The 26,422-nt window shown below is 48.9% G+C and overlaps 1 protein-coding gene, 1 long non-coding RNA gene and 1 pseudogene across 3 annotated transcripts; 2 read left to right on the top strand and 1 right to left on the bottom strand.

Moving 5' to 3' along the window:
• Positions 1 to 2,032: 2,032 nt before the first annotated feature.
• LOC114100921 (small nucleolar RNA U3) lies at positions 2,033 to 2,219 on the top strand (annotated as a pseudogene).
• Positions 2,220 to 5,730: 3,511 nt separating this feature from the next.
• Positions 5,731 to 7,815, bottom strand: LOC139701624 (uncharacterized). Its single transcript, XR_011704165.1, has 2 exons — positions 7,642 to 7,815; positions 5,731 to 6,297 (listed from the first exon to the last, which is right to left on the bottom strand). It is a non-coding gene; the product is annotated as an uncharacterized lncRNA (long non-coding RNA).
• Positions 7,816 to 7,860: 45 nt separating this feature from the next.
• Urm1 (ubiquitin related modifier 1) lies at positions 7,861 to 26,201 on the top strand. 2 transcript variants are annotated; one of them, XM_027943501.2, is made up of 5 exons: positions 7,861 to 7,959; positions 12,419 to 12,489; positions 22,655 to 22,736; positions 24,681 to 24,729; positions 25,122 to 26,201. In XM_027943501.2, exons 1-5 carry the CDS (start codon positions 7,925 to 7,927, stop codon positions 25,188 to 25,190), a joined length of 306 nt encoding a protein of 101 aa, XP_027799302.1. In that variant the 5' UTR covers positions 7,861 to 7,924; the 3' UTR covers positions 25,191 to 26,201. The 2 variants fall into 2 exon arrangements, with proteins under 2 accessions (XP_027799302.1, XP_027799310.1); XM_027943509.2 differs by lacking the exon at positions 7,861 to 7,959 and adding an exon at positions 16,022 to 16,102 and having other exon boundaries at positions 12,401 to 12,489.
• The last annotated feature ends 221 nt before the right edge of the window (positions 26,202 to 26,422 follow it).

A 26,422-nucleotide genomic window follows, 5' to 3' on the forward strand; every position in this document is an offset into this window, starting at 1 on the left:
TCTCCCTGAAGGCAGGGTCATCTCCAGGCCTGTGCTCTGCTCCTCCCTGTCTGGTGCCCCAGTTGTTCAGAGGTGGGAAAGTTCTGCCCAGGTTGATTAGAGAACCAGAGTGAGGTGGCCTAGCCTGCCAGGCAGCCCTGGAGCAGCAAGCAGCAGTGAGATGGGGAGCCAGCTGTCCTGGGTCCCATTGCTAGAGTCATACCCAGGAATCAGTGCAGTGGGGAAGGGTCCCAACACCACCCAGGGTGGTGGGGGGTACACACCCCTGGGGGGCTTCATCTCCACTGTTGAACCCTTGTCCAGTGTATGAAGTTGGTTTTACACAAATGGGTTATTTGAAGAAAGACCTAGGACTTAGAGATTTTTAAGTCACTTGGCCAAAGTCACAGAAGTGGGGGGTTGGAATGCAAACCCAAGCCCCAGTCGTCCCCCCCCCATACTATTCTTCCTCTGGATGCAAAAGGCAACAAGAAGCTGGAAGTTTCATTCCACACATGCCTCCAGAGCCAGCTCTGCACCACACCCTGGGCCATCATCTGACAGTTCAGGCAGTCAGGAGCCTGGTGAAGAAAACTGAGGTGCCTCTTGGGGGAGCGGCCTTGAAAGAGGAGTCTTTTCTCCTGACAGGTAGAAAAGTAGGGAGCTGACCTGAAGAGGGGCCTCCTACCCATACTGAGGGATTTGGGGTGGCAGGTATGTCTGCATTGCCAAATGTGGCCAGCAGAGGGTGCACAGAGTTTGAAGAATTCAGTCCCAAACTTTAACACTCAAGCCAAGGGAAGCAAGGAGGCTGTGCCTCCTGCCTGTCCCTAAGCAGGTACCCCACCCAGAAGACCCTATGGTGGCCTTTGAGGACCTTTGATTATGCCTGCAAGAGGCTTGGCTTGGTTAGTGGAGCATCTTGATATCTTTAATCCTCAGTAGTGAGTTCTCTACAATGGGAAGGAACCTCTAGAGGAGGCCCGTTCCTTCCTCCATGTTGAGCAGTCACCAAGAGGCAGTGTGGTGTTCAGAGCTGTGGCCCTGGAGTCAGATGGGCCTATATTCAAATCCGAGCTCTACCATTTGCACTCAATTCCTTTTCCTGTATACACTGGCCAAGGAGTCCTCACTTTGAATTATGAAAAGTACAAGATCATACATGAAAATCTCAGCACAGTGTACATCATTTAAAAGGAGAAAAAGTGTGTTCAGATGTTAAGATCCCAGAGAAAGTTTCCCAATTCCACACCAGCCCCCCCCCACCACCACACCATCCACAATGGAGGCCTTACAGCTCTCCATCATCTCCATGCATGCTGCAGTTGCTCAATACATGGTTGTGAAGTTAATTAACCACATAATAGCTACTGTTTACCAGGCAGTTGGTGACATTTACCTAGTGGTACAGTTCACAGACTACAATGCAGTTCATCTTCTGAGAAGATAACTATATTTTTTAAGTTTGATTTTTTTAAAAATTTTTATTTTGTTTTGTTAGAGCACCTCTGGGCTCAATCCCCAGTACCAAACAGTAGTGCTCTATCACTGAGCTGCATCCCCAGCCCTTTTTATTTTGAGACAGGGTCTCACTAAGTTGTCCAGGCTGGTCTTCAACTTGCAATCCTCCTGCCCCATCTTCCCGAGTTGCTGGGATTACAGGTGTGCACCACCATATCATGTATTGAGCAGCTTCTAAAGGCTGCCCTCGATAGCCTGACAGATCCCCGAGCTCTAAGTCTGCCTCAGAGAGCCCCCAGTCTGCATGGTGGGGGAAGAGGCTGGCAAATAGAAAAGCCAAAGCCATGTGCTGAGCTGCACCTAACCAAGCACACTGGAACAGGGAGGACTTTCCAGAAGCTTCCAGGCAGATGCCAAGGCCTGGAAGTGAAGGGCAGGTTAAGGAAGGACAATATTAACAGGTCACTTTTAAAAAATATTTTTTAGTTGTCAATGGGTCTTTTTTATTATTTTTATTTATTTACTTATTTATATACGGTGCTGAGGATCAAACCCAGGACCTCACACATGCCAGGCCAAGTGCTCCTCCATTGAGCCACAACTCCAGTCCTAATGGGTCATTTCTATAGTTCATTACTAGAAGTTTCTCTGAATGCAGAGAGCACTGGACACCATGAGGCAGAGGTACAGCTTTCTCTCTGGGTGCAAAGCAGCTATTTGTCACTGATAGTCATTCTTTTCCTTCAGGAGAGTGAGGGGCACAATGCCATCAGAGTGGATCAAAGATAATAGGGCTGGGGTTGTGGCTCAGCGGTAGTGTGCTTGTTTCGCACAGGTGAAAGCACTGGGTTCGATCCTCAGCACCACATAAAAATAAAATAAAAAGATATTGTGTCCATCATCTACAACTAAAAAAAAAAAAAGTAAATGTAGGGGCTGGGAATATAGCTCAGTTGGTAGAGTGCTTGCCTCACATGCACAAGGCCCTGGGCTCAATCAGCACCACACACACAAAAAAAAGTAAATGTAAAAAGAGGGGTGGTAGGCTGCAGGTTTGTAAAGGGGATTAGAATCAAGGCCAGACATCTGGAGGTCCTAGTAGCTGGTCAAACCAACTTCCTTAGACTTGCTGTCAAGTCTGGGGCACTGCCTGACTACCAGACCCTGTGCACCAGGCCCTGTGCAAAGGGCTTTCTGTGCATGGTTTCATTAAATTTTCTTAATGCAAGTAGGTACAGTTTTCATCCCCATTCTGCAGATGAGGAATCTGAGCCTTATGAGAGAGAAAGACCACAGAGCCTGAGAATGGCAGAGCTGGGAGAAAAATCCCCTTCGGAGCAGAGCCTCGAGCCTCGGTGTTCCCACCTGCAACTTGCCTGCTCCACAGGAGAAGGCTGGAAAGGGCTGGGCTGCAGCGTCCCTGGAGGTCCATTTGCCCTCGGGACAGGCAAGTGGCTGCCCAGGCCAGTGCGTGGCTATCACTTTCAATTCCTGGGAAGGTTAAATACCTCTGAGGGGCCCATTGAAATGGCAACAGCAAGGGAGGGGGCGACTGAGTGACTTTCAAAGGGGCCTGAATGCGCTGCCAGTCCCTCCCCCAAAAGGGGCCCTGCTTCCTCCTGGTCTAATGATATTCTGGGCTCAGCCCTCATCTTTGGCGGCAGTTTAACCCGAGCCAGGGCGGATTTCTTTCTCACTGATCTCAGCTTGACACCCAATTAGCACAAGAATGGGAGGAGGAAGCCTGCGAGAGGCGACTCCCAGCCTCCCGGGGCGCGTGAGAGGAGCAGGCGGGAAGACAAAGGGTGTGGGCAGGGGGGCACCCGAGCCCTCATCTCCCCCACCAACCCTGCCATTGTCTCCCCAGAAGCTTCAGAGAGGATGGAGGCCTATGCCCTGGCTGGACAGCCTGCTGGAAGGGACAGGGTTTGGGGCCCAAACCCCTGTTCTGGGTCCCAGGGAAAGACATTTGGTTGAGACTAGTTGAAGGGAAGGCATTGAGGCTCAATGATAGGGACAAGGAAGGGATCCTGAAGGCTCTAAAACCTGGTTTGAGGCCTCATACTTAGGGGTCCTTGGGCAAGCCACATGTTCTGTCTCAGTTTACTCATAGGAAAGATGGGAGTCCCTGGGAGGAATAAATTAGGTAATGCATGTAAATCACCTGGCAGATGCAAAGACAATGTTCAAGTTTAATAAATATTCTTTGAAAGCATACACTGGTAAAACAGTATTGTCACTGAGGGGTTCAAGGGAATGGGATTGGGGTCAGGTGAAGGAAGTACTTTTGAGTGAGAGGTAGGAAGCCACAGATTGGGCCAGCTCATTCAAGAGGTGAGCTCCCAGTAACCAGGACAAGTCTGAGGACTACCTAGAATCTAGAGGAAGGAGGGACAACTCTGGTCTGTCTGTGCCCTCTCCTTCCCCACCTCCACCTCTACCTTCTAAATCCCAGTGGATCTGGTTTAATTGACTCCCAGGAAGCCTCCGTGAGATCATGAAGCTGGGTTGGGGCCTCCAACAGCTCCCCTGTTCCCCTCCATAACACTGATCTCACCATGCATCCTGTTTTGCCTTCCATTCTTCTAGAACATCAGCCCCAAGAGGACAGGAACTAGCTGTTTTTGTGCACCATTGTGTTCCCAGCACCAGCACTGGGCCTGGCACTTACCAGGTGCTCAATGAATGTTTTTCTAATGGAGGATGCTCTTCAAATGCTCCCAAGCAATCTCTCCTTCCAGCTCTGGGAAGTGGCAATTCCTAGGATCTTAAGATACTCAGCAGAGGCTGGTTGGGATCAGAGGCTGTAAAAGGACCTGAATGCTTTCTAGATGGGCCCTTGCTGGCAAATATCACTTGTTAATTTTTTTTGCTCATTCAGCAAGCACTTACCAAATCCCTATGATGTACAAAGTTCCTCCTTACATTCATCCAAGATGAATCAGAAAAGGTTTTTGCTCTGGAGAAGCTAAGAATTCAGTGGAAGAATCTAAGAATATTTTTTGCTGAAAGACTCTAAGAGATCATTTGGTCCCAGACTCTCTTTACAGATTGAGGAAACTGAGTTCCAGAGGGGAAGTGGCCCACGTAGCAAGGTATATGTGTGTGTGTGGGGGGCCTTTCCATGTAGGACATGTAGACTCACTTGCATTTTATGAGAACCAGAGCTATAGCTCATTTGCCCTCGTTTTGTCAGGGCCCTAGAACACTGCCTGGCACACTGAAGGGGCCCAGAGTTGTCCATGGAGTTTAACTGCACATGAAGCTAAGGCCACAGGCAGATAGGCCAGAGGAAGCAGATGTGGGTGAGAGGGTGGTTGTGAGCTGGGTGTCAGGGAAAATTTGGGGGGTTGCAAAATCATGTTAAAAGTAAGACTGGTCCAATTTTGGTGGTTGAATGGAGGAAAAGGGAGAGAATTTAAAGCAATATTCAAGTATTTGAGTATCTTGGTATTTGTGTGAGGGGCAGTGGCACCTACAACCCCAAAGATGGACAACACAGAGCCTATTTTAGGGAAAGAGGCACTGTGCCAAGAACTCATTCAGTCCTTTCCACGCCCTTGTAAGAAACTATTCTTCCTATTTTACAAATGAGGAAGCTGGGACACAAATTGTTAAGGGACCTGCCCAAAGAAACAGCTAGGGCAGTGATGAGACCTGGATAAAAACTGGCAGTTGAACTGCTAGGGTTTTTTTTGTTTGTTTTTGGTGCTGGGGACTGAACCCAGTGTGGCTTTACCACTGAGCTAAGTCCTCAGCCCTTTTTATTTATTTATTTATTTTTTTTTTTTTTTGAGAATTTTTTAATATTTATTTTTTAGTTATCGGCGGACACAACATCTTTGTTTGTATGTGGTGCTGAGGATCGAACCCGGGCCGCACGCATGCCAGGCGAGCGCGCTACCGCTTTAGCCACATCCCCAGCCCCTATTTTTTTATTTTGAGACAGGGTCTCACTAAGTTGCTGAGGCTGGTCTTAAATTTATGATCCTCCTGCCTCAGCCTCCTGAATCGCTGGGATCACGGGCATGTGCCATTGCATCCAGCCGAACTGCTAGCTCTTTTTTTTTTTTTTTTGCTAGCTCTTAACATAATCACTACATCTTTAACCATCAGGCTACATCACCATCCTCTACCAGTGCTCAACTCTGGGAGTACTAATGTTTGGAGACCCATAGAACACCCACTCTGCTCCACTCCATTTCTGCCTTGGGTTTTTGTAACAAACTTCAGTTGTCTCCATATCCTCTTCCGTGTTTCCCTCCAAATCATTTGACACTGCAGCCAGAAAAAAGTTTTTAAATTTTTATTTGTCTGTGGTGCTGGGGATTGAACCAGGGCTTTGCACATGCTAGGCAACCACTCTACCACTGAGTTATTTTAAAGCACAATTCCATCCCTCCCCAAACCTTCCACAGCCTCAAGTCAAGCAGTAGTGCTCCTAGACACTGAAATGCTTACCTGGCTTATAAGGCATGGCTTGGCTTAGCCTCATCTCTTAGCAATTTCCATCTCTGCTCCCCAACTTCCACTTTCTTCCCTTGATGCTTCAGCTTATTTTCACCTTTTGCTCTCCTCACTGGAATGCTTCTCTCATATCCACTCAATTCACTCTACTTAGGCTTTAAAGCCCAGCAAGTCCAGTCAGGTTTATTTGCAGTGCTAGGGACTGAACTTAAGGCTCTACCTCTGAACTACATTTCTAGCTCCCCCTTTCTTATTGAAGTGTCTTACCACTTAAAAGCCTTTCTTTGGGCTGGGGATGTGGTTCAAGTGGTAGCGTGCTCGCCTGGCATGCATGCGGCCCGGGTTCCATCCTCAGCACCACATACACAAAGATGTTGTGTCCGCCGATAACTAAAAAATAAATATTAAAAAATTCTCTCTCTCTCTCTCTTTAAAAAAAAAAAAAAGCCTTTCTTAGCTGGGTATGGTAGCACATGCCTATAATCCCAGCAGCTCAGGAGGCTGAGGCAGGATGATGATAAGTTCAAAGCCAGCCTCAGGAACTTAGTGAGGTCCTAAGCAACTCAGTGAGACCCTGGCTCTAAATAAATACAAAAAAGGGCTTCAGGGCTGGGGTTGTAGCTCAGTGGTAGAGCTTTTGCCTAGCACTGTGAGGCACTGAGTTCAATTCTCAGCACCTTATATAAATAGAATAAAGATTCAGGGGCTGGGGTTGTGGCTCAGCTGTAGAGCGCTAGCCTAGCACGTGTGAAGCCCTAGGTTCAAACCTCAGATAAAAATAAATAAAGGTATTGTGTCCAACTACAACTAAAAAAAAAAAAAAAAAGAATCCATTGACAATTAAAAAATTATTTTATGGGGCTGGGGATGTGGCTCAAGCGGTAGCGTGCTAGCCTGGCATGCGTGCAGCCCGGGTTCGATCCTCAGCACCACATACAAACAAAGATGTGTCCGCTGAAAACTAAAAAATAAATATTAAAAAAACTCTCTCTCTCTCTCTAAAAAAAAAAATCTGAGCATCTTTAAAAAAAAATCATTTTATTAAAAAAAGGGTTGGGGATGTGGCTCAGTGGTTAAGGGCCCCTGGGTTCAATCCCCGGTACAATATGATTGATTGATTATAATATATATGATTGATTAGCATGCTTATTTCTTGTTTTTGTTTTTTTTTAATATTTTCTTTTTTAGTTGTAGTTGGACACGATACCTTCATTTTATTTATTTTTATGTGGTGCTGAGGATTGAACCCAGGGCCTCGCACATGCTAGGCGAGCGCTCTACCACTGTGCCACAACCCCAGCCCAGCATGTTTATTTTATTACAGATTTTTTTCCCGGTTAGAGTGTGAGTGCCCTAAAGATACTGCATGTTAGGAATGTAGCTCAGTAATAAAGTGCTTGCCTAGCATGTACGAGGCCTTGGGTTCGACTCCCAACACAAAGAGGGTTTTAAAACATACACACACACACACACACACACACACACACACATACACACACTCCCTGCCCCTTGCTACTGCATCCATAGCACCAAACAAGATGCTGGGCACATGAACATGGAATAAATTCTGAATAGTGACAGCCAGCTTAATATCCAAAGGGGCGGTTGGACAGTGAGTTGATAGCTCAGGGGCGAGACTTTGGTGTCAGAAATATTTAGGAGGTCACTATGACGTCAGACGAGTGAATGGGCTCGATTTGTAACTAACGCAAGATAAACAGTAATGTGGCTCACAGTCTGTCGAAAAGGTGCTGGGGCTGTCTTCCGCCTAGCTGCGGCCTCAAGTTGATTCCCAGTCCGGGTCCTGGAACCCGGCCGCCAACAGGCGGAGGCACATCGACTCCTGATCCCCGGGAACGCCCGTGACTTTCCCTCCTCCGCCCTCCGCGCCTTCCAATAGCTGAGGAAGATGACCTTTGGGAACCGCCTTTTCCGGACGTGGCTCCAGGCGGCGACCGGAAGTGGGCGGGAGCTCCGGAAGTTCAGGGGAGTTTCCTGCGAGCTCGGCTTCCTCAACATGGCAGCGCCCTTGTCAGTGGAGGTGGAGTTCGGGTGAGTAACAGAGCTGGGGCGCCCTGGGTATGGATTGAAGTCCTCTGGCCCGCAACTCCTCTCCTGTCTCGAGGCCTGACACGGCCGAGTTGCCGAGCTCCCGGCGCCTGCCGTGAGCCGTGCCACCCGCCTTGAGTTTGATAGGCTCAGTCTCCCTCGGCAACGCCGTATGTCCGGGAATAGAGGCGCACACACGGGCGGGGAGGTGCGCTCTGGGTACTCCGCTGTGCCCAGTACCTGTAAGGCTCAAAAGACATGACGGTTAGCGGGTGGCCTCTCTACGCACTTTACCAGGTCCATCGGTTTGGCATCTGGCTCCTTGAAAGAACCGCTCTCCAACCCATGATTTCTTTCTTCAGGCAGCAGTTTCAATATCCGCTTACACGGTTCTTGAGGCTTTGTTTCCTGTGGGATGTATGGACAAGACGGAACTCTTTTTTTTCTTCTTCTTCTTCTTTTTCGCAAGACTTGGGATTTTAAAAAGACCTGAAGCTCTTTTCAGGATAGTCAATAAACTTGCTGAGTGCCTCTGCAGATCTTGAGTCGAGTAGAGGTATGGGGATAAATGTGATAACCACATTGGGAGAGACTAATATTGGCAGTATATTTTGCACAAGATGAAAATGCAGGGATTAGAACACATCAATAACTGAAGAAAACGGTAGAGAGGAAATCTTCTTAAGCCACTATCTTATCCCTCCAACAAACAGGTTTGTCCTGGTTTCAAAACAGAGAAAGCCAGGGATGGTGGTGCACACCTGTAATCCTGGTAGCCTTTAGGGAGGAGTATGAGACTGGAGAATTGCAAGTTCAAGGCCAGCTTCAGCAACTTAGCAAGGCCCTGTGCAACTGTCTCAAAATAAAAATTAAAAACTGAGAAAAACTGCATAGCTTAGAGAGACAGCAAAGAAACTGAGACCCTAAAAGATGGGTGGTGATATCATTGCCAGAATCACATGAAAAGGATGGGACTCTGTGTGTGCACGCGCACGCGCACTGGGAAAGGGAGAGGAAAAGTCAGGGATAGGAATCTAAAACCTCTGTCCAAATGCCTTTCCTCTCATTGGATGCTCCCAGTTTCTTTCATGTTTTCCCTTCATTGGGTGGTTCATTCACCAGTCATTTATTGAGTGCCTACCATGTGCCAGGCAATGAGCCAGACACAGAGGATACAAAGATAAATAGCACTCTGTCCATGCCCTACAGTGTTCAGCATTTCTGTCCCTTAGAAGAGGGTAGCCTCATGAATGTTAAGTGCATTTTAATTGATGATTATTGTCTAGCCGCTTGGATCCAATTAGAACTACATTGGTCAGGCTTTCTGACTATTTTGCTTCACTCACCCTTGGCCCAGCTGTACCCTAAAGCCTGGGCATTTTAGGAGAATCCCTTCTGTCTTGACAGGCCTCAGTAGAGCTGTAAAGGGAGAAGCTTCAGATTGCCAGGCTGGGATTTATCCATAGTCAACTTGCCTTTTATTCTCATTAAGCAGACATGGTGTTTGTTCACCAGAGATGTCTTCTGTCTTCCAGATACTGTGCGGGCAACAGTGAGGAAGTCATGAATTCACAGGCCAACATAATTACTTCTTTTCTAGTTTCAGCTTCCCTTACCCCCAAGAGCAGTAGTGAGTTCCAGCAAAACAAGACAACATCCCTCTACCCATCTATCTACCTCCTTCCATCACTACCCACACCATTGTCCCATGAGAATTGTATCTTCTTGGGAAGTAAGAATGCCCAAGATGCATTGCAAACCCAAGTCCCTGCTCTCTGTCTTGCATATTTTTATCTCTGACCTTTTACTTCCTACATCTCTTAGTAGATGTGTTTCACCCTGAACCTAAGCTGCCGTGCCCACCCTTATCTCCCTTGTTTCCCTGTTTTCCTACCATCACAGATCCTAGAAGAGTTTGGGTTAGGACTTTGTCTCTAACCCCTGAGCAGATATAGTCTCTTGGCCCCATCAGCTCTTTTTTTTTTTTTTTTTTTTGTGTGTGTGTGTGTGTGTATGATGGTGCTAGGGATTGAACCTAGGGTCTTGTGCATGTGAGGCAAGCGCTCTACCAACTGAGCTATATATCCCCAGCCCCCATCAGCTCTTTTTTGAGCCTTCTAAAAAGCCTCTTGCACCATTCTCTCTTTTGTCAGTAACTAGTTCTGCCATCTTTTGTCTTCCCTCTTGAACTGTTCCTAGCAGAGCTTTTTCTCAGAATTCAAAAGTGCGTAGTATGGATGTGTTTTGAGTCCTTCAGTTCAGGCTGTTAAAATTCAAATGTAAGATTCTCTTTACCACATTCCTTTTCCTCCTCCCTGAGTTGGGGAAGTATTAACAAAGGAGGGTACCATTGAGGTCAGAGAAAAAATAAGAAAAATGGACATTTTCATTTATTTGGCAAATATTTGTTGAGCGCCCACTGTGTGCTAGGCCCTGTTTTAGGCAGGGCTTGTATTCCAGCAGGTAGAAGGGAAATAAAGAATCAAATATAGGACTGGGGTTGTGGCTCAGTGATAGAGCGTCTACCTAATATGTATGAGGCACTGGGTTCAGCACCACATAAAAATAAATAAATAAATAAAAATAAAGATTCATCCACAACTGAAGTAATATATTTTTTTAAAAAAAGAACCAAATATAGATGAATAGATGATAAAGACAATGAAGATGAACTAGTAGAAGGAAGACAGTTTTGGGAATGTCTGTATCTGTCACTGGTATAAACAGACATCCAGCAGGAATGTCTGGGCACGTGGAGAGAAGATGGAGATCTTAGTTGAGTTGCATAGCAAATCCTGTAAGACATAAGAAGATTTGGTTGGGTCCATGGGGCTAGAACAGGCCCCTTGTCTGCCTCCTAGGATCACTCTAGAGGCTTGGTGTGCACTTTCCCCCACTACAGATGTGCTGACAGAAGTGCCAACCCCTCCCCTGGGGCCCAGTGAACCCAGCAGTGACAGGTTACTCTCTGAGCCAGACTGGTTCTGCCTTCATCCATTTATAAAGGGAAAAAACAGACTCAGCCTCTGAGACTGGCACCACCAGCTTTGGCCACTCTTGGTTGTTTGCCTGGGTCCCAGTGCCTCCAGTTCCCACCCATCTTCTCTGACCCCCAATTCCTGAGCCCCTTGCCTGTCACCATCCCCCATCCCAGCTGCTACATGTGCCAACCCCTACCCAGGAGAAAATGAGGCTCTTGGAAGGAGATAAATGGAGGCTCTGTGCGGGCTTGCAGCTGAAATGGCCCTGCACACAGCCACAGATGGGCCTCTGCTCCCCCTCCACATTTCTGCATCAACAAAGCGTGACCTTGTTTGGATGACAGTCGCCCCATGTTTCTCCCATGACAATGCTTTCCTTGCCTTTGCCTCCCAGTGGGCTGTCTCAGGACATCTCTGTTCCCTGAAATTGGGAAAGGGTGGTAGGCTGGGAGGTATCCCATCCATCAAGTCTATTAGGGCCTTCTCAGGTCAGACCCATGTTAGGTCTGAGATGGGAATCAGGAGACCCAAAGGGAGATGAGTATGGGGCACTGAAAGAGTCCTGCTGCCCACATCAGGAGTCCTGGCTTCTGTACTTGACTCTGATTATCTCTGCTGTTCCTGCCTTCCCAGGGCACAATGTTGAGACACAGAAATGAACCAAACTCTGCCCTCAGGGGGCTTTCTGACCTTTGGGGAGTCTAATTTATTTATTTTTCAGCAAGGCTGCTGGGGCTGAGCAGAAACCAGTTAGATTCATATTTTAGTGTAGCTGCTTCCTGTCTGACCTTGCACAAGTCACTTAACCTTTCCAGGAATCAGCCTGCTTCTCTATGAAATGGAGTTAATGATATCTGCCTCCCTCCCAGTTCTTCCCTGTGATGTCTTGAGGATGAAATAAGGTGAGGAGCATCTTATAAATGGCAGGATTACTCTTGGTGGATGCTAGCTGAGGCTGAGAGCTCAGTGGACTCTCAGCCTCCAGTGCTGTGGTATGCCCACCAGGCTAGCAGCAGGGGACAGGGACAGGGTCATTTCTAGACCTCACCTGGCCAGAGGAAACTTTGAGATGCACAGGATCTGCAGAAGGTCTTACAAGGCTTTTCAGCATTTTTGCAGATGGAAAGATCAAGGTATGAGAAGATGGAGTCACATGCCCTGGTTGGCAGAGATGGAGCCTGGTCTCCATGTTGGAATTGGCAGCTCCAAAGCTAATATTCTGTAACTGTACTCGGCTGCTTCTGGGGCAAACAGTCTGCTTGATTATTAGTAAAAATTACTTATACCTACTTTACCACAGCAGGAAGTCGCATTTGAGAGTTAGTCACCAGTGCCGTGTTGTTCCTGAACTTTGGTCTCTATCTCTTGGGCTTCTACTTCCATTCTCATCCTTAGTTCTTCTTCCATTCTCATCTTAGTTCTCATCCTTAGTTCTGTTTGCAGGAGCTCACCTGGCTGTCTTTTTTGGCCTTCCTTTGCAGAGGTGGTGCGGAGCTCCTATTTGATGGTGTAAAAAAACATCAAGTCACCTTGCCTGGGCAGGAGGAGCCCTGTGAGTATTAGCTTTTTAAGCTGGGGTGGGGGAGTGGATATTGGGCAGGAGAGGGTCTATGGGATCATTTAGCCCTGTTCAGTGGAAATGGGTAGGATTTCCCTGGCCAGGGGTGGGAAGGAAGAAAAAGTCACCAGAATACTTTTCTCCCATCTTTTCTGGGATCAACCAGCTTCGTGGGAGGGAAGTGGGGTTACTTAGTTCTGTGAAGGTTTCATACTCCTTAGAACCTTAGGCCAGAGACCTAGTCTTCTTTAACTCTAGTATTCTCAGCTGTGAAGTGGGTTGGCAGTCCTTCTCTCTTAGAGATGTTAGGAGGAGGAAGTAAATTATGCCATTATGTGGGGGGTGGGGGTGTGTGCTGGGGATTGAACCCAGGGCCTTGTGCATGTGAGGCAACTACCAAATGAGCTATATCTCCAGCCCTCTATTATTATAATGTGGCAGCACAGGGAAGGTCTTTTCAAGGAGGTAACCTTCCCTGAGAACGGACCAAACAATTGGACTCTCCTGACAGTGCAGAGATTTAGACTAATGAAAAGGCTCCAGCCAGAAAGATTGGAGGAGGGAGGTTGACTAAAGGAGAAACTTGTTAATCTTTCTTGAACAAATATATACTGAGGGCTGGGGATGTGGCTCAAGCCGTAGCGCGCTCGCCTGGCATGCGTGCAGCCCGGGTTCGATCCTCAGCACCACATACAAACAAAGATGTTGTGTCCGCCGATAACTAAAAAATAAATATTAAAAATTCTCTCTCTCTCTCTCTCTCCCTCCCTCCCTCTCTCACTCTATCTTTAAAAAAAAAATTCTCTCTCTCCTCTCACTCACTCTCTCTTTAAAAAAACAAAACAAATATATACTGAGCAGTTTTTGTGAGGTGGACTGTGTCTGGTCATTGAGGTGACAAACTTGAACAAGAGGAGTCAGCCCCTGCCTTCAAGTGGGGAGGTTTTAAAGAGTTAACGCAGAGGTATGCCAGGGTAACCATCAGTATAGCCTAGGGCAGGGTCTGGATCTAGTGACTGTCAGGTCTTTTACAGCCCTAGCAGTGAGTCCTGCTGAGAGCAGATACTCAGGGATAGGAGCCCAGTCTCTTTCTGAGGCTGAGACGAGGCCATCAAGCATATGCGGAAGCAGGGGAATGAGGTTCTAGGAGGTGGACACTAAAAAATGATCAGGTGAGGTTTGATAAGATTCTTCTGAAGTGGACACATCTGCCAGGAACAAAACAATTACACTTGTCCAAATCCACTGGTTGCCATGGTCATCTCTGGCCCTCCTTTGGGTCCCTGGCTCCCTGCCATTCTTAGAGGCTGGGGGACATTTATCCAGAATCAGGGTACTGCTCACCTTGAGCTGGGGCTGTGTGTAGTTGGTGTTAAAACGGCAGGATAGTAAGATTTTGCATCCTTTCTGGGGGTGACGGGGACCCTCAGATGATAGATCCTTGTTTCTTAGTGTGGCCGATGGCCACGCAACCTTGGCAGCCTTGAGAGGAAGCAAGGGTTCTCAGATAAAGCCTCTCAAAGATCTTTCCTGGAAGTTTATTAAAATAGCACATTATGATTTATTTCCTCTTATGTTTGCTTGGCATGAAAGCCCACTAGTCTTCACCATTCTAGCTCCATCTCATTCATTCATTGACAGAGTACTCAGCAAGTGCCAGGAATGAATGGTAGGAAGTACTTAATTCTTTCATGTAGTTGGCAATATTTTTTGATTGCCTCCTTTTGCACTGGTGCCTCCAGTGCACTGGTTGCTGGGTGGGTTCTTGCCTTCATGAAGTTAACTGTGGCATGCAAATGGAGCCGGCAGTAAATAAGGAAATAAACATAAAACTGTACCATCACAGACTCCAGTGATTGGCATGAGAAGAGCACATAGGTGGGCTGGGGATGTGGCTCAAGCGGTAGCGCGCTCGCCTGGCATGCGTGCGGCCCGGGTTCGATCCTCAGCACCACATACAAAACAGAGATGTTGTGTCCGCCGATAACTAAAAAATAAATATTAAAAAAATTTTAAAAAAAAGAAGAGCACATAGGTGCTTGGGATGGGACGAACAAGTGGTCAAGGAAGGCCTCTTCAGTTCAAGGAGATGAGGTTGAGTGAAGGCCTGAAGAATGGAAGGAAGCCAACCTGATAAACTGCAGGGAGAGAGCAAAGAGGCCTGGGCCTTTCCAGGCAGGGAGACAGCACTTGGGAAAACTCCAAGGGGCAAAAAGCCTTGGTCTGGGTAGAGAGCTGAAAGAAGGCCAGGATTAAGGCGGGCACAGGCTGAGTTTGGAGTGGCAGGTAAAGTCTCAGAAGGTTTTGTAGATCATTTTCTCACATTCTTAGGAGATAGCTCCTATTATTTCAATTTTAAAAGGCCGAAACTGGGCTGGGGGTGTAGCTCAGTGGTAGAGAGCTTACCTGGCATGCAGGAGGCCTTGAGTTTGAATCCCAGCATTACCAAAAATTACATAAATAAGTTAAAGTGAAAAAGGGATCTTTTTCATATAATTACTTAAGTGGCAGCACTGGGAAGCACACCCAGACCGCAGGGTCTCTGCAGTCCAAGCATTAACCCATCATTTGTTTCAAGAGGCTCCCTGAATCACCCTGAGGTATCACACCCAAGACCTGTTTTCCAGTTTTTACACTGTTACTTTCACTCATGACCCTCATTGGTTATTTAGTTTAATTTTTGTTATGACCCTGACAGATCCTATCACCAAGGAAGTCAGACCTCAGAGGGAAGGAAAACAGATAGAGGAGGAGGGACCTGAGACCTGTCCACAATTACCTAGGTAGGGAAGCTGGGCTAGGAGCTAGGACTCAGGTTTCTGTTCCTTCATTCCTCAGCCAGATAGCAAAACATGGAGGCCCATCAACCCAGGGAAGGAAGGCAAGATGCCCCTATTGCTCACTCCTGGTCCCCATTTGTGACTTACGGTATCCAGAGGCACAGGTCACATTGCAGCCACAGAGTTAGTTTGCAGTTGCCAGGCCTTACTCTGGCACTCATGAACCCAAGGGGCCTGATGCTGCTGGAGAAGTCTTATATTCTCTCCCCAATCCATGCCCAGATCTGTCATCTGGCAACCTTCCCAGCCCTGGCTGCCACTTGGCCAAGCAGGTCTTAGATACTCCAGCTGAAATAGCAAGAGCCATGGATCACAGATTGTGACTGCTCGGCATGGTGGCAATCCCAGCAACTCTGGAGTCTGAGGCGGGAGGATCATAAGTTCAAGGCCTTGGAAACTTAATGAGACCCTGGTCAAAATGAAAAGGGCTTGGAGGTAGCTCAGAGGTAGAGTGCTCCTGGGCTCAATTCCCAGTATTAAAAGAAAGAAAAAAAAAAAACTGTAGACTATGATAAGTCTCACAAAAAAGGGGACCTGTGGGTCCTGGGCCAGGGGAGAACTTCCAACCCACCCCACATGGTAAAAGGACAGGAGAGGCCAAAGGGGATGAAACTCCAAGAGAGGAGCCCTGGCAGTGTGCATTGCACATTAGTGGCTTCGGCCAACCTCTCTCTCCCCATGTGTAGAATGGAAGATGGGCCAATTCCACTCTTTATTGAGCCTGATATCTGTTGAACAACTCGAATTTGGAAAAGTTGGTTCCAGATGTAAGTATATGTCCTTTTGTGAAGTAGGATGTGCAGACCCAGCAAGTGGTTGCAAGTATGTGTTTGCAAGAGGTGGGTGGTGTGTGTGTGTGTGTGTGTTAACTGTCATCATCTCCTTAATTGGAGGGGATTTTGGGGGTAGGCACCAACCACCGTCTGGCCATTTTGGCTGCTGGCCTTTTTGACTCAAGGATCCCTTCAACTCCAGGCTCCCAGCCCCTTCCCCTGTAGGAAGGAGACTGCCTCACCTTTCTCTCCCCACTCGCATGCCCCCTCCTCCTGCTGATTCACATTAAAGGGTGGCTGGTGAAGGAGGGGAGGAGCTGAGCAGAGCTTCTGGGCGCTTTAAACTGCTTAGCATTCATTTCACAGCCTCTCTGGGGCCAGCTGTTCCTTTCTCTGCTCTTGGGGCCTGTTTGCTGATCCCCTCCCTGCCTCCCTCCTCTCCTCCCACCCCTCCCAGTCCCTGTGCAAAATTGCTTTTGAAAAGATCCACTTTCTGCTTAATTAAACAATGAGGAGCGTCCCCTCGCACATCTGTAAACCTCCTTCTGAGGCCAGTTTAGCCCACAAACTGCTCCATTCTTACCCCATTCATTTGTAAATGGAGTCTCAGAGGTTCCCTCCACCCCTCTTCTCTTTCACTCCCCCTATGCCAGCTCTTTCTTCTCCCTTTCAACTTAGGCCTGGGGTGGGCTCCCAGAAGAACCCTGTCTTGGAGCCTTGGTGGGGACAGGAAGGTATAATCTACAGAAGGGAAGATTTAGGGGATCCAGGATCTCCTAAATCTGAAGGGCTGTTATGGGGACAAGGGTCATATTGTTGGCGTGGGCCCTGTGGACCAACAGGCCCAGTGGATGGGAGTGGCAGGAAAACTTGCTTCTGCTGGAGAAGCACAACTCCCTGGGAGTGACCTCCTGCCCCTGAGGTGTTCAAGGAGGCTGAATGAGAGTCTGTTGCAGGCAGGATTCAATGTCAGATGGGACCTTGAGGTTGTTCCTTTTCAGCCCCAAGAGCCTGGGGTTGACACCCTTGGTGGCCTTGACATATTGGGCAGCGTGTATACCCCAGACAAGGAGAAGTCACTGGGGCAAGGATTTTGGTGGAAGCTTTCTCAGGAGCCTGCTAGGATGGACATGCCATGTGCTCCTGTGGTACATGTCTGTTCAGCGTGTCCTGTGTGCTTCACGCTCTGTGGCCTGCTTCTAGGCTATATCTTAATTCTCACACAGTCTTCTTGGAGTGTGGATTGTTGTTCCCATTTGTTGAAAGGTATATGACATCAAGAAGACTTAGAGAGGTCAAGTGACTTCCTACTCAAGGCCATCCAGCCCACAGCTAAGTTCCCTCTGGCTCCAGAGGGGGAACTCTTAATCACTCTTCCACAGAGCAGCAGCTGTCTTCATTTGCCCTCCCCCAGCGGGCAGGCCAGGCCGCAAGGTCTTCTATGCTGAACACCTTGGCATTAAGTATCCATCTTCCTCCCCAGTGCCATGAGTAGGAGTCTGGCTGCTAGCACCCATGGCCTCAGGATGTGATTCCTTACTCCCAGGTTGTCCTGAGGGCTTTGACCGGTCACTGGCATCTTATGGGTCTGAATATAAAAAAATGGAAGGAAGAAGTCAGGCACAGGGGCCCATCGTTCCAGCTGGGAGACTGAGGCAAGAGGAACACCTGAGCCAGGAGTTTGAGGCCAGCCTGGGCAACAGAAAGAGACCCTGTCTTTAAAAAAGGGGGTGGGGTGGGGTTGGGGATTTAGCTTAGTGACAGAGCGCTTGCCTAGCTCGCACAAGGCCCTGGGTTCGGTCCTCAGCCCTGGGGGAAAAAAAAGATTAAAAAAAAAAAAAAAGGAAGGAAGCCCAATGTTACCACTTCCCTAATTCTCTTTCAGAAAGCCCCAACTAGCACTGACTGACAAATTACTAGACTCAACAGACTTTTCCAAAGCTGGGGTGCCAGGCTGCTATGCAGAGCAAGTGTGTGGAAGCCCAGGACACCAGAGAGTATGGAGGAGACAGGTTCCCCCTCTGGACTCCAGAATAATTACAACATTGATAGGTCAGGCACAGTGCCAAGAATTGTATGTGGATCATTTTATTCAGTCCTCACAACAACCTGTCAGGCATTCTGACCACCCCGTTTTGCAAGGCAAAAAAACTGAGGCTCTGGAAGTTCCCTTCCCAAGGTCAATAAGTACAAGTGACAGGGTCCAACTCAAAACCAGGACTATCCAACTCCAGTCAGTGGTCTTAGTCTGACTCTTCACCCCCCTCAGTTGCCCCTGTGTTCAGCAAGAGTTTCAGGGTTCTGAGCCTCAGCTCCCACTCTAGGAATGGGAGGGTATGCCATATATTTGAGCTGGATCGGGCTTCAAGGGTCAAGGCAGATAAACAGCACATACTTGGTCATCCCCGCTGGGGTTCATGAAAAGAGAGTGGCACCTTCCAGAGCAGGCCCCTCCTCAGGGTCCCTCTCATGTTGAGCTGTTCTTCTTTTTCTTTTTTTTTTTAGTTGTAGTTGAATATAATATCTTTAATTAATTTATTTTTTTTCTTATATGGTGCTGAGGATAGAACCCAGGGCCTTGCCTGTGCTAGGAAAGCACTCTATCACTGAGCTACAACCCCAGCCCACATGTTGAGCTTCTTTATTTTATTTGTTTTTATCTTTATGTGGTGCTAGAGATTAAACCCAGTGCCTCATGCATGCTAGGCAAGCTCTACCCCTGAGCCATAACCCTGGTCCCATCATTTTGAGCTTTTTAACCTCTCCTTTCTGTTACCTTGTACCTGCCAGTTCCATCCTGCCTTAGGTCTTCCCGTGTGCTCTTACTGCTGTCTGGGGTACTCCCCCACAGCCACCCCACTCATTCTTCAGACCTGAGCTTCAGTGTTTACACCCTCAGAAAGGCCTTTCCTGAGTCCAGCATGATGATGTATGTCTGTAATCCCAGTTGCTCAGGAGGCTGAGGCAGGAGGATCCTGAGTTCAAAGCCAGCCTCAGCAATTTAGTGAGGCCCTAAGTAACTCAGCGAGACCCTGTCTCTAAATAAAGTATAAAAAAAAAGGCTGGGTATGTGGCTCAGTGATTAAGCACCCCTGGGTTCAATCCCTCTTACCACCCACCCCACCCCAAAAAAGGCCCTTCCTGATCCCAGACAAAGGAGGTAGCATTTTATCACCTACTTAAGTCATGTCTCTTTCGCTACTGTCCTCTTAGCTCCATGACTGTGGGCTCTGCTTCCATCTTGCTCACCACCATCTCCCTTGTACCTGGCACATAGTAGTTGCTCAATAAATGTTTGTCTTTTGAATGGTTGCCTGGGATCATAGGAAGGAGACCACTCTCAGCAGAATTGGAAAGGCAGGAGAACACAGAGTGGAAAGGTGGAATTGAGAGTCTCTCAGCCCCACCTTTATCTCAGAGCCATCCTCAAGCCACTAGCCCCCGACTCTGCTTAACCCTTCCTCCTCCCCTGGGTGCCTTTGGAAGCCGACCATCTGGCTTGAAGCCTATTTGCATATTGTCTGGGCCTCAACAAGCTGAGCAAGATGTCCCTGGGGGTGTGTTTCAGGCCATGCCGAGTGGTCTTTGCAGCCTAAGAAGGGAGCCTTGAGTTCTACCTCTCCCCACTCTCAAATTCAAGCATGGGGAAACAATACCGGTGGTGATGTGGTAGCCTCACCATGGAAACCGGCTATCAAAAATGTGGGCAGGCCTGGGGTGGGGGGTGGGCAGAGGAGGGAGGGAGTGACCTCAGCAAATAGGAGCATCATGATAAATGAGCCAGCACCAGGCAGCAGACTTACCCCTCAGCCCACCCCTCGGGACTCCATGATGGTGCCATCACGTGGATGACCCCAGCATGACCACTGGCCCTCCCCCACCCCCAAGCCTATCCATAATGGAGCAGACATGCCCTCCTTTTGGAGGGAGATAGGGTTGTGGGGGTGCAGTCTGTGGTCCCCAGTCCAGGCACTGCCCAGTCCCTGTTGCTGCCTCCGCACACAAGCACAGCCCCACCCGCAAGGCTGGCTGATGGATGTGTCAGGTCGTGGCGGCTCTATCGAGCGGCCACAAGACGTATGGGCCAGAGGCCCACCAGACAGTGCCAGGTAGAGGCCAAGGGGATTCAGGGCCAAGAGAAAGCCTCTGGAACCCAAGCCTTGGGGAGGAGCCTCCAAGAGTCCAAGTGGACTACAGATAGCTAGAAACTGTACTCGCACACATGCCTGTTCCAGGGACTCTGGGAATTCCAGTCTGTTTATTTTATTTGCTTTGTTTTGTTTTGGTGATGGGGATTGAACCCTGAGGTGCTTTACCACTGAGCTACACCTCTAGCCTCTGTTTTTGGTGGTACTGGGGACTGAACTCAGGGCCTTACGCAGGCTACGCAAATGCTCTACCCTGAGCTACATCCTCAGCCCTTTTATTTTTTAGGGGTCTTGCCAAGTTGTTTAGGGGCTTGCTAATTAAGTTTGAGGCTGACCTCAAACCTGCAGTCCTCGGCCTCACTGGTGACTGAGATTATAGGTGAAAGCCACCAGCAGACTCCATTGTTTAAAAGGAGGAACTACAGGAGTGGTGGCCAGCAACCCAGGAGGCTGGGTAGGAGCATTGCAAATTTGAGGCCAGCCTCAGTAATTTAATGAGAACCTGTCTCAAAATAAGAAAATAAAAAGGACTAGGGTATAGCTCAGTAATAGAGCATACCTAGGTTCAATCCCCAGTACCAAGTAAAATTGGAAGGTAGCAGCCTCAGCTTATGGACACTTTGCCTGTTCATAGGCACAGGCCCTGTGTTCTGCTGGTGTACAATCTAGGGGTGTTGGTGCCCAGCCTCGAGGCTCAGCACATCTTGACTACAGCCTTCCGCCTGGGAAGGTGGCATGCAGGCCAGGGAGAGTGCTTCCAGCCCTACCCAAGGCAGCGGTTGCATGTGAACTGCGCTTCTGAACCCACATGGAGCACAGAGCAGAAACCTCTTCATGTCCAAGCAATTTATAGAGCCAGATCCCAGTGTGCTGTGGCGTGGCACCTTTGATCCTGAGGTGACCCAGCCTCTGAGCCTCTGTGTGAGTACACAGAGACTGGTGGCTGCTCCAGAACACCAGATCCACAATGAAGCAGATCTCCGTGTTCAGCTGAGCAGGAGAGGCCCTTTTGACCCTGAACCTCTTGCATCTTCAAGGTAGCCATCCCCAGTCTTTTTTTTTTTTTTTTTTTTTTTAAATTTATTTATTTATTTTAGTTCTCGGCAGACACAACATCTTTGTTGGTATGTTGGTACGTGGTGCTGAGGATCGAACCCGGGCCGCACGCATACCAGGCGAGCGCGCTACCGCTTGAGCCACATCCCCAGCCCCCATCCCCAGTCTTGAGGGCTCTGGAGGCAGGGAGTGGTGGAGCAGTGATCTGTCAGTGTCCCTGGCTGGTGAAGGATCCTTCTCTCCCTGTGCTAGAGGAAATTAACTGATGTTATCAGCTCAGTGATTGTTTTTCTCCCCTCACAAAGGGAAATATATGCAGACCCTTCTAAGAGCAAAGCCCAATCCTCTCCATCTGGGACTGGCTGGAGATGGAGGTGGAAGGGGCTCTTCAGGGCCCTCTCAGAAGCCTGGCTGGGGCAGTCCAGATCAGCTTCCAGGACTTGTGGGTGGGGTTTTGTCTCCCAGACCATAAGATGTGACTGTCTTGAGTCCCTTGCTATATAGGTAAAGGCCAGTACTTTTTCAAGCTTTCAGCAGGGCTAGGGGCCACTTTCTGTGAAGATCTCTCTGAAAAGTCACTAACCTCTCCTAATTCGTTTCCTCATCTTAAGAACCCACAAATTCATGGGCCATCACAGCCTAGTCCAAAAAAAGCCCTGTAAGCTCCCACATGCACTCCCTTCTGGGCCAGGCAAGGTTTTGGGACCCAAGCATCATTTAGGTTTGAGCTGCCTGTGGTGGCATACACCTGTAGTTCCAGCGACTGGGGAGGCTGAGGGGGAGGATCCCTTGCTAGTTAACAGATCAAAAATAAGTGCTCACGTTGGCTGGGGATGTGGCTCAAGTGATAGCACACCTGCCTGGCATGCGCGAGGCACTGGGTTCAATCCTCAACACCACATATAAATAAATAAAGATATTGTGTCCACCTGAAACTAAAAAATAAATATTAAAAAAAAAGTGCTCACTTCAGCATCACACTTTCTAAAATTGTAATAATACAGAGAAGATTAGCATGAACCGGGCACCATGGTGCAAGCCTATAATCCTAGCAACTCAGGAAGCTAAGGCAAGAGGATTGTGAGTTCAGAGCCAGCCTCAGAGCTGAACCAGGTGGCACATGTTTGTAATCCCAGAGACTCGGGAGGCTGACACTGGAGAATCACAAGTTCGAGACCAGCCTTAGCAACTAAGCAAGACCCTATTTTTGAAGTTTTAAAAAGTAGTAAAAAGGGCCTGGGATGTAGCCCAGTGGTTAAGCAACCCTGGGTTCAATCCCTGGTAATAAAACAAAACAAAAAATAATCACCTGGTTTGATATTAGTTGTGTCTTCCTCTCCAGGGGACATCCGGAACCTCCTCATCTGGATCAAGAAGAATTTGCTAAAAGAGCGGCCAGAGCTGTTCCTCCAGGGAGACAGTGTGTGAGTCCCTTCCTCTCTTCCCTGAAGAAGACAGGGTGGGAAGGACGTCTGGGCCCCTATCCTTGGGTTCAGTCTCACCTCCTCTGGGTCCTGTTCCCTCTTTGTTCTCCCTGTCTCCTCTGAGAAAAGAGCTATCCAGTTCTGTCTGAGGTCGATTTTCAGTTTTCTTGATACCACACTGGACTGTCCGGAATTTGTTAAAAGCCCTCACGAGGGGCCGGGGATACAGCTCAGTTGGTAGAGTGCCTGCCTCTCATGCATAAGACCTGGGCAACACACATGTGATGAAAGGAGCCTGGTGAATTTCTCCAAAAAATCCAGTTACACCTTCTGGCAGCCACAAACTTGCTGTGAAATCTGAGGCAAGTTACTTTGCTTCTTTGGGCCTCCATTACACTCTCTATACAGAAAATTCTAAGAAAAAGATGCTGCTCAAGGTCCCTCTTGAACTATCTAGGACAATGCTATCCCATGAAACTTTCTTGCAGTGATGGAGATGTTCCATATGTGTGCTGTCCAGTGTGGTAACTGCTGCCACATGGGGCTGTTGAGCTCTTGTAGTGCAGCTAGTGTGAGTGAGGAACTAAACATTCCATTTTATTTCATTATAATATAAATAGCAACATATGGCCAGTAGGTACTGTATGGGACACACAGGTCTCGGATTCCAGGGGTCATTAACTACATGCATGTACCCTCTCAGGAACACACATTTAATCTCTCACTGTGGATACCCTATAAAAGTCCAAAGCTTTCCTACCTCTCTCACCCAGCCTAGCCCAGCCTGATGGCAAAGGACCAGGTTCCATGTGCCAGAGAGTCACTTTACTTCTAACAAGGCCTCTTCAAGCTTAAGTAAAAGAGGCAGGTAACACAGTTGTGAGGCTCCTTCAGTTCCTGGGGGCTAGGGGTGCCCCCCAGGGCCTCTGGTTCAGACCCTGGTGCAGCAGTCCCAGAGGCCACCTGCAAGGATAGCAGTGCCCTTTGGGCTACTGCCAGTAGGAGCCAGCTAAGCTGCCTTGTGGATCTGAGGCAGGACTACTCTTGAGCATTCAGGTCCCGCTGGCAACCATCCCTGATCTATAAGAGCTAAGGTAGCCTCCTCTCCAGGGGAAGCATGGGCATGTGGGGGGCCTTGAAGCTGGAGTTCTTCCTATCTGGGGCCTAAAATACTAAGATTAAACCCCAGGAAAAGTATGCCAGCAAGCCCTTTGTATCTCTTTGCATCCTTGGGCACACCTGTGACTCAGGCGCCTGCTTGCCCCATTTTCAGATGAAGAAACGGATGTGCAGCTGGGTGCAGCAGCTTATGCCTGTAACCTCAGCTACTCAGGAGGCTGAGACAAGAGCATCTCAAGTTTGAGGCTGGCCTTAGCAGCTTAATGAGACCCTGTCTCAAAATAAAAATCCAAAAATGGCCCTGGGATGTAGCTCAGTGATAGAGCACTTGCCTGTAACATGCCCAAGTCCCTGGGCTACTCTCCAGTACCACTAAAAAAAAAAGAAACTGATGTGCAGAGAAACAAAATAATTTGCCTAAGGTCTGGGTGATGGTACTGTCACTTGCACACAGTTTCCATCTGGCCCTCAAGACCAGGCCTTCTGACCTGGATTCCTTTACCTGGGTTCCTCTACTTCCTGGAAGATTTTTTTTTGCGGGGGGGGGGGGGTGTACTGGGGATTGAACTCAGGGGCATTCAACCACTGAGCTGTGAGACAGGGTCTCACTGAGTTGCCTCTCTTTTGCTGAAGCTGGCTTTGAATTCCTGATCCTCCTGCCTCAGCCTCCAGAGCCACTGGGATTATAGGTTGTGCCATATGCGCCTGGCCTGGCAGATCTTTAACCAAAACTTCAGAAAGAAGAGCTGCCTCTTCTCCTACGGCCCAAAGACTCTTGAGTCTTCTGCCTTTCAATCCTTGCTACTTATGCCATCTTTTCCACAGGCGACCAGGAATTCTGGTGCTGATTAATGATGCCGACTGGGAATTGCTGGTCAGTACCTCAGCGTAGGGGGGATACCCCTCTCCCAGCCCCTATCCCTGCTCTCCCAGCCCCTGCTCTCCCAGCTGCTGCTTCAGTAGAAAAGCTTTGGGCGTCTCATTAAGCCTAAATAGGGTGGCTGGATAATCTCTGTGCCACTCCAGCCCCTGAACTGATGCTACTCAAGTGTCCCACCCCAAGTGAGGAGAGAATGGGCTGCTGGGGAGGTGGTGAGTGTCAGATCTAGGACCACCTCTAGACTTGCATGTTGATGTACAGAGCACCCATTTCATTTGGCAAAGTCTGTCTTTCTCAGAGCAGCAAGTCCTCCCTGGTTCCCTTCCCAACACCTGGGGAGAAACTAGACCCTGTCCTGATGGTCTCTGTCCTCTCTCCTGCCCCAGGGTGAGCTGGACTACCAGCTGCAGGACCAGGACAGCGTCCTCTTCATTTCCACGCTGCATGGAGGCTGAGGGCCCCTCTCTTCCTCGGCACCCTTGCAGGGGGAGAACGGAACAGACAGACATCCCCTTGGGCCCAGCCTTCAGGTCTCCCTGTCCCTCGTGGCTGCCTTCTTCCCTGCTCTATCCCCCAAGCTCCCTCCAGGCAGGGAAAAGAGGCCAGGTGCTAAAAATGAGCCTTTCTCAGGCACGTGAGCAGGGGAAAGCAGGCAGTCAGGCTCCTGAGCCCAGAGCTCCTTCCCAGCAGCTGAGGTGGGGGAGGGTGCCCCTCTGGTGTGTCAGGAGCAGAGGGGGGCCGTGTGGCCAGGTGATCCAGCTGCCTTCCATTCCTGTCTCAGTCTGAGCACTGAGTGACTGCCAACGAGCACTCCAGGTCATGGCCACATTTGTGGAGAAGATGGATGGACCTGAATAACTGATGGGAAACTCCTCCCTTCCCAAAGACTGGAGGAGTCTCCGCCTCAGTTTCCCCATCTGGACAGCAGAGGGCTCTGTCTGTCCCCCACTGATATCATTATGGAACCCCAGCTGGGGTCCCCTATTCAATACTGACTCCCTCCCCCTCACCCAGCAGCTGCTGTCCCAGCCACACCCCTCCTCCTGCTCCCCCCACCCCCAGCCCTTGACCCTGGCTGGCCTCCCCCACACACACAGGCCACCAGATGGGCTCCTGAGACCCTCACCATGCTGTCTATAGTTCATTCTTCTGTGGGTGGAGAAGAAGAGGAAGTAGCCCAACCTCCGATTAGCCAATAGAGGCCTGGGGGGAGGGTTTCAATCTGCCTCAGTTTCCTTCTCTACACTAACTGAATATTCATAATACCTGAAAGCCAAGGAGATATATGATGGCACAGATGTAAAGTCTATGTCCCTTCCCACCTCCTGCAGAAAGCAGGGTCGGAGCAAGCAGCACCTGGTAGGCAGAGGGGTTTACCCCCTCCCTCTGTCTGTTTTGGAAGTCTGGGGTCCTTGGGGCCTGCAACAGCTGGCCTTGAGCAAATAAAAGACTAGGGTTGTTTACTAGCCTTGCTTGGAGCTTCTTCATCCTCAGAAATGGGTGGCACCCCAGTTCCCCCTACCAAAGCCTCTGTCTGATATGACCTCTCTATCCTCACCTAGGGCTCTCAGCTGCGCTTTAACCAAAAGGCTAAAACTCAAGCTACCCCAGAGGGGGTAGTCTGATAGGACTATCTGGAAAAGGAGGTGCAGAGCCAGTCTGTGCTGACCAGTCTGAGTCCCAGGAC

This window comes from Marmota flaviventris, chromosome 13 (genome assembly GCF_047511675.1).
Source record: "Marmota flaviventris isolate mMarFla1 chromosome 13, mMarFla1.hap1, whole genome shotgun sequence".
NCBI classification, from domain to species: domain Eukaryota; kingdom Metazoa; phylum Chordata; class Mammalia; order Rodentia; family Sciuridae; genus Marmota; species Marmota flaviventris.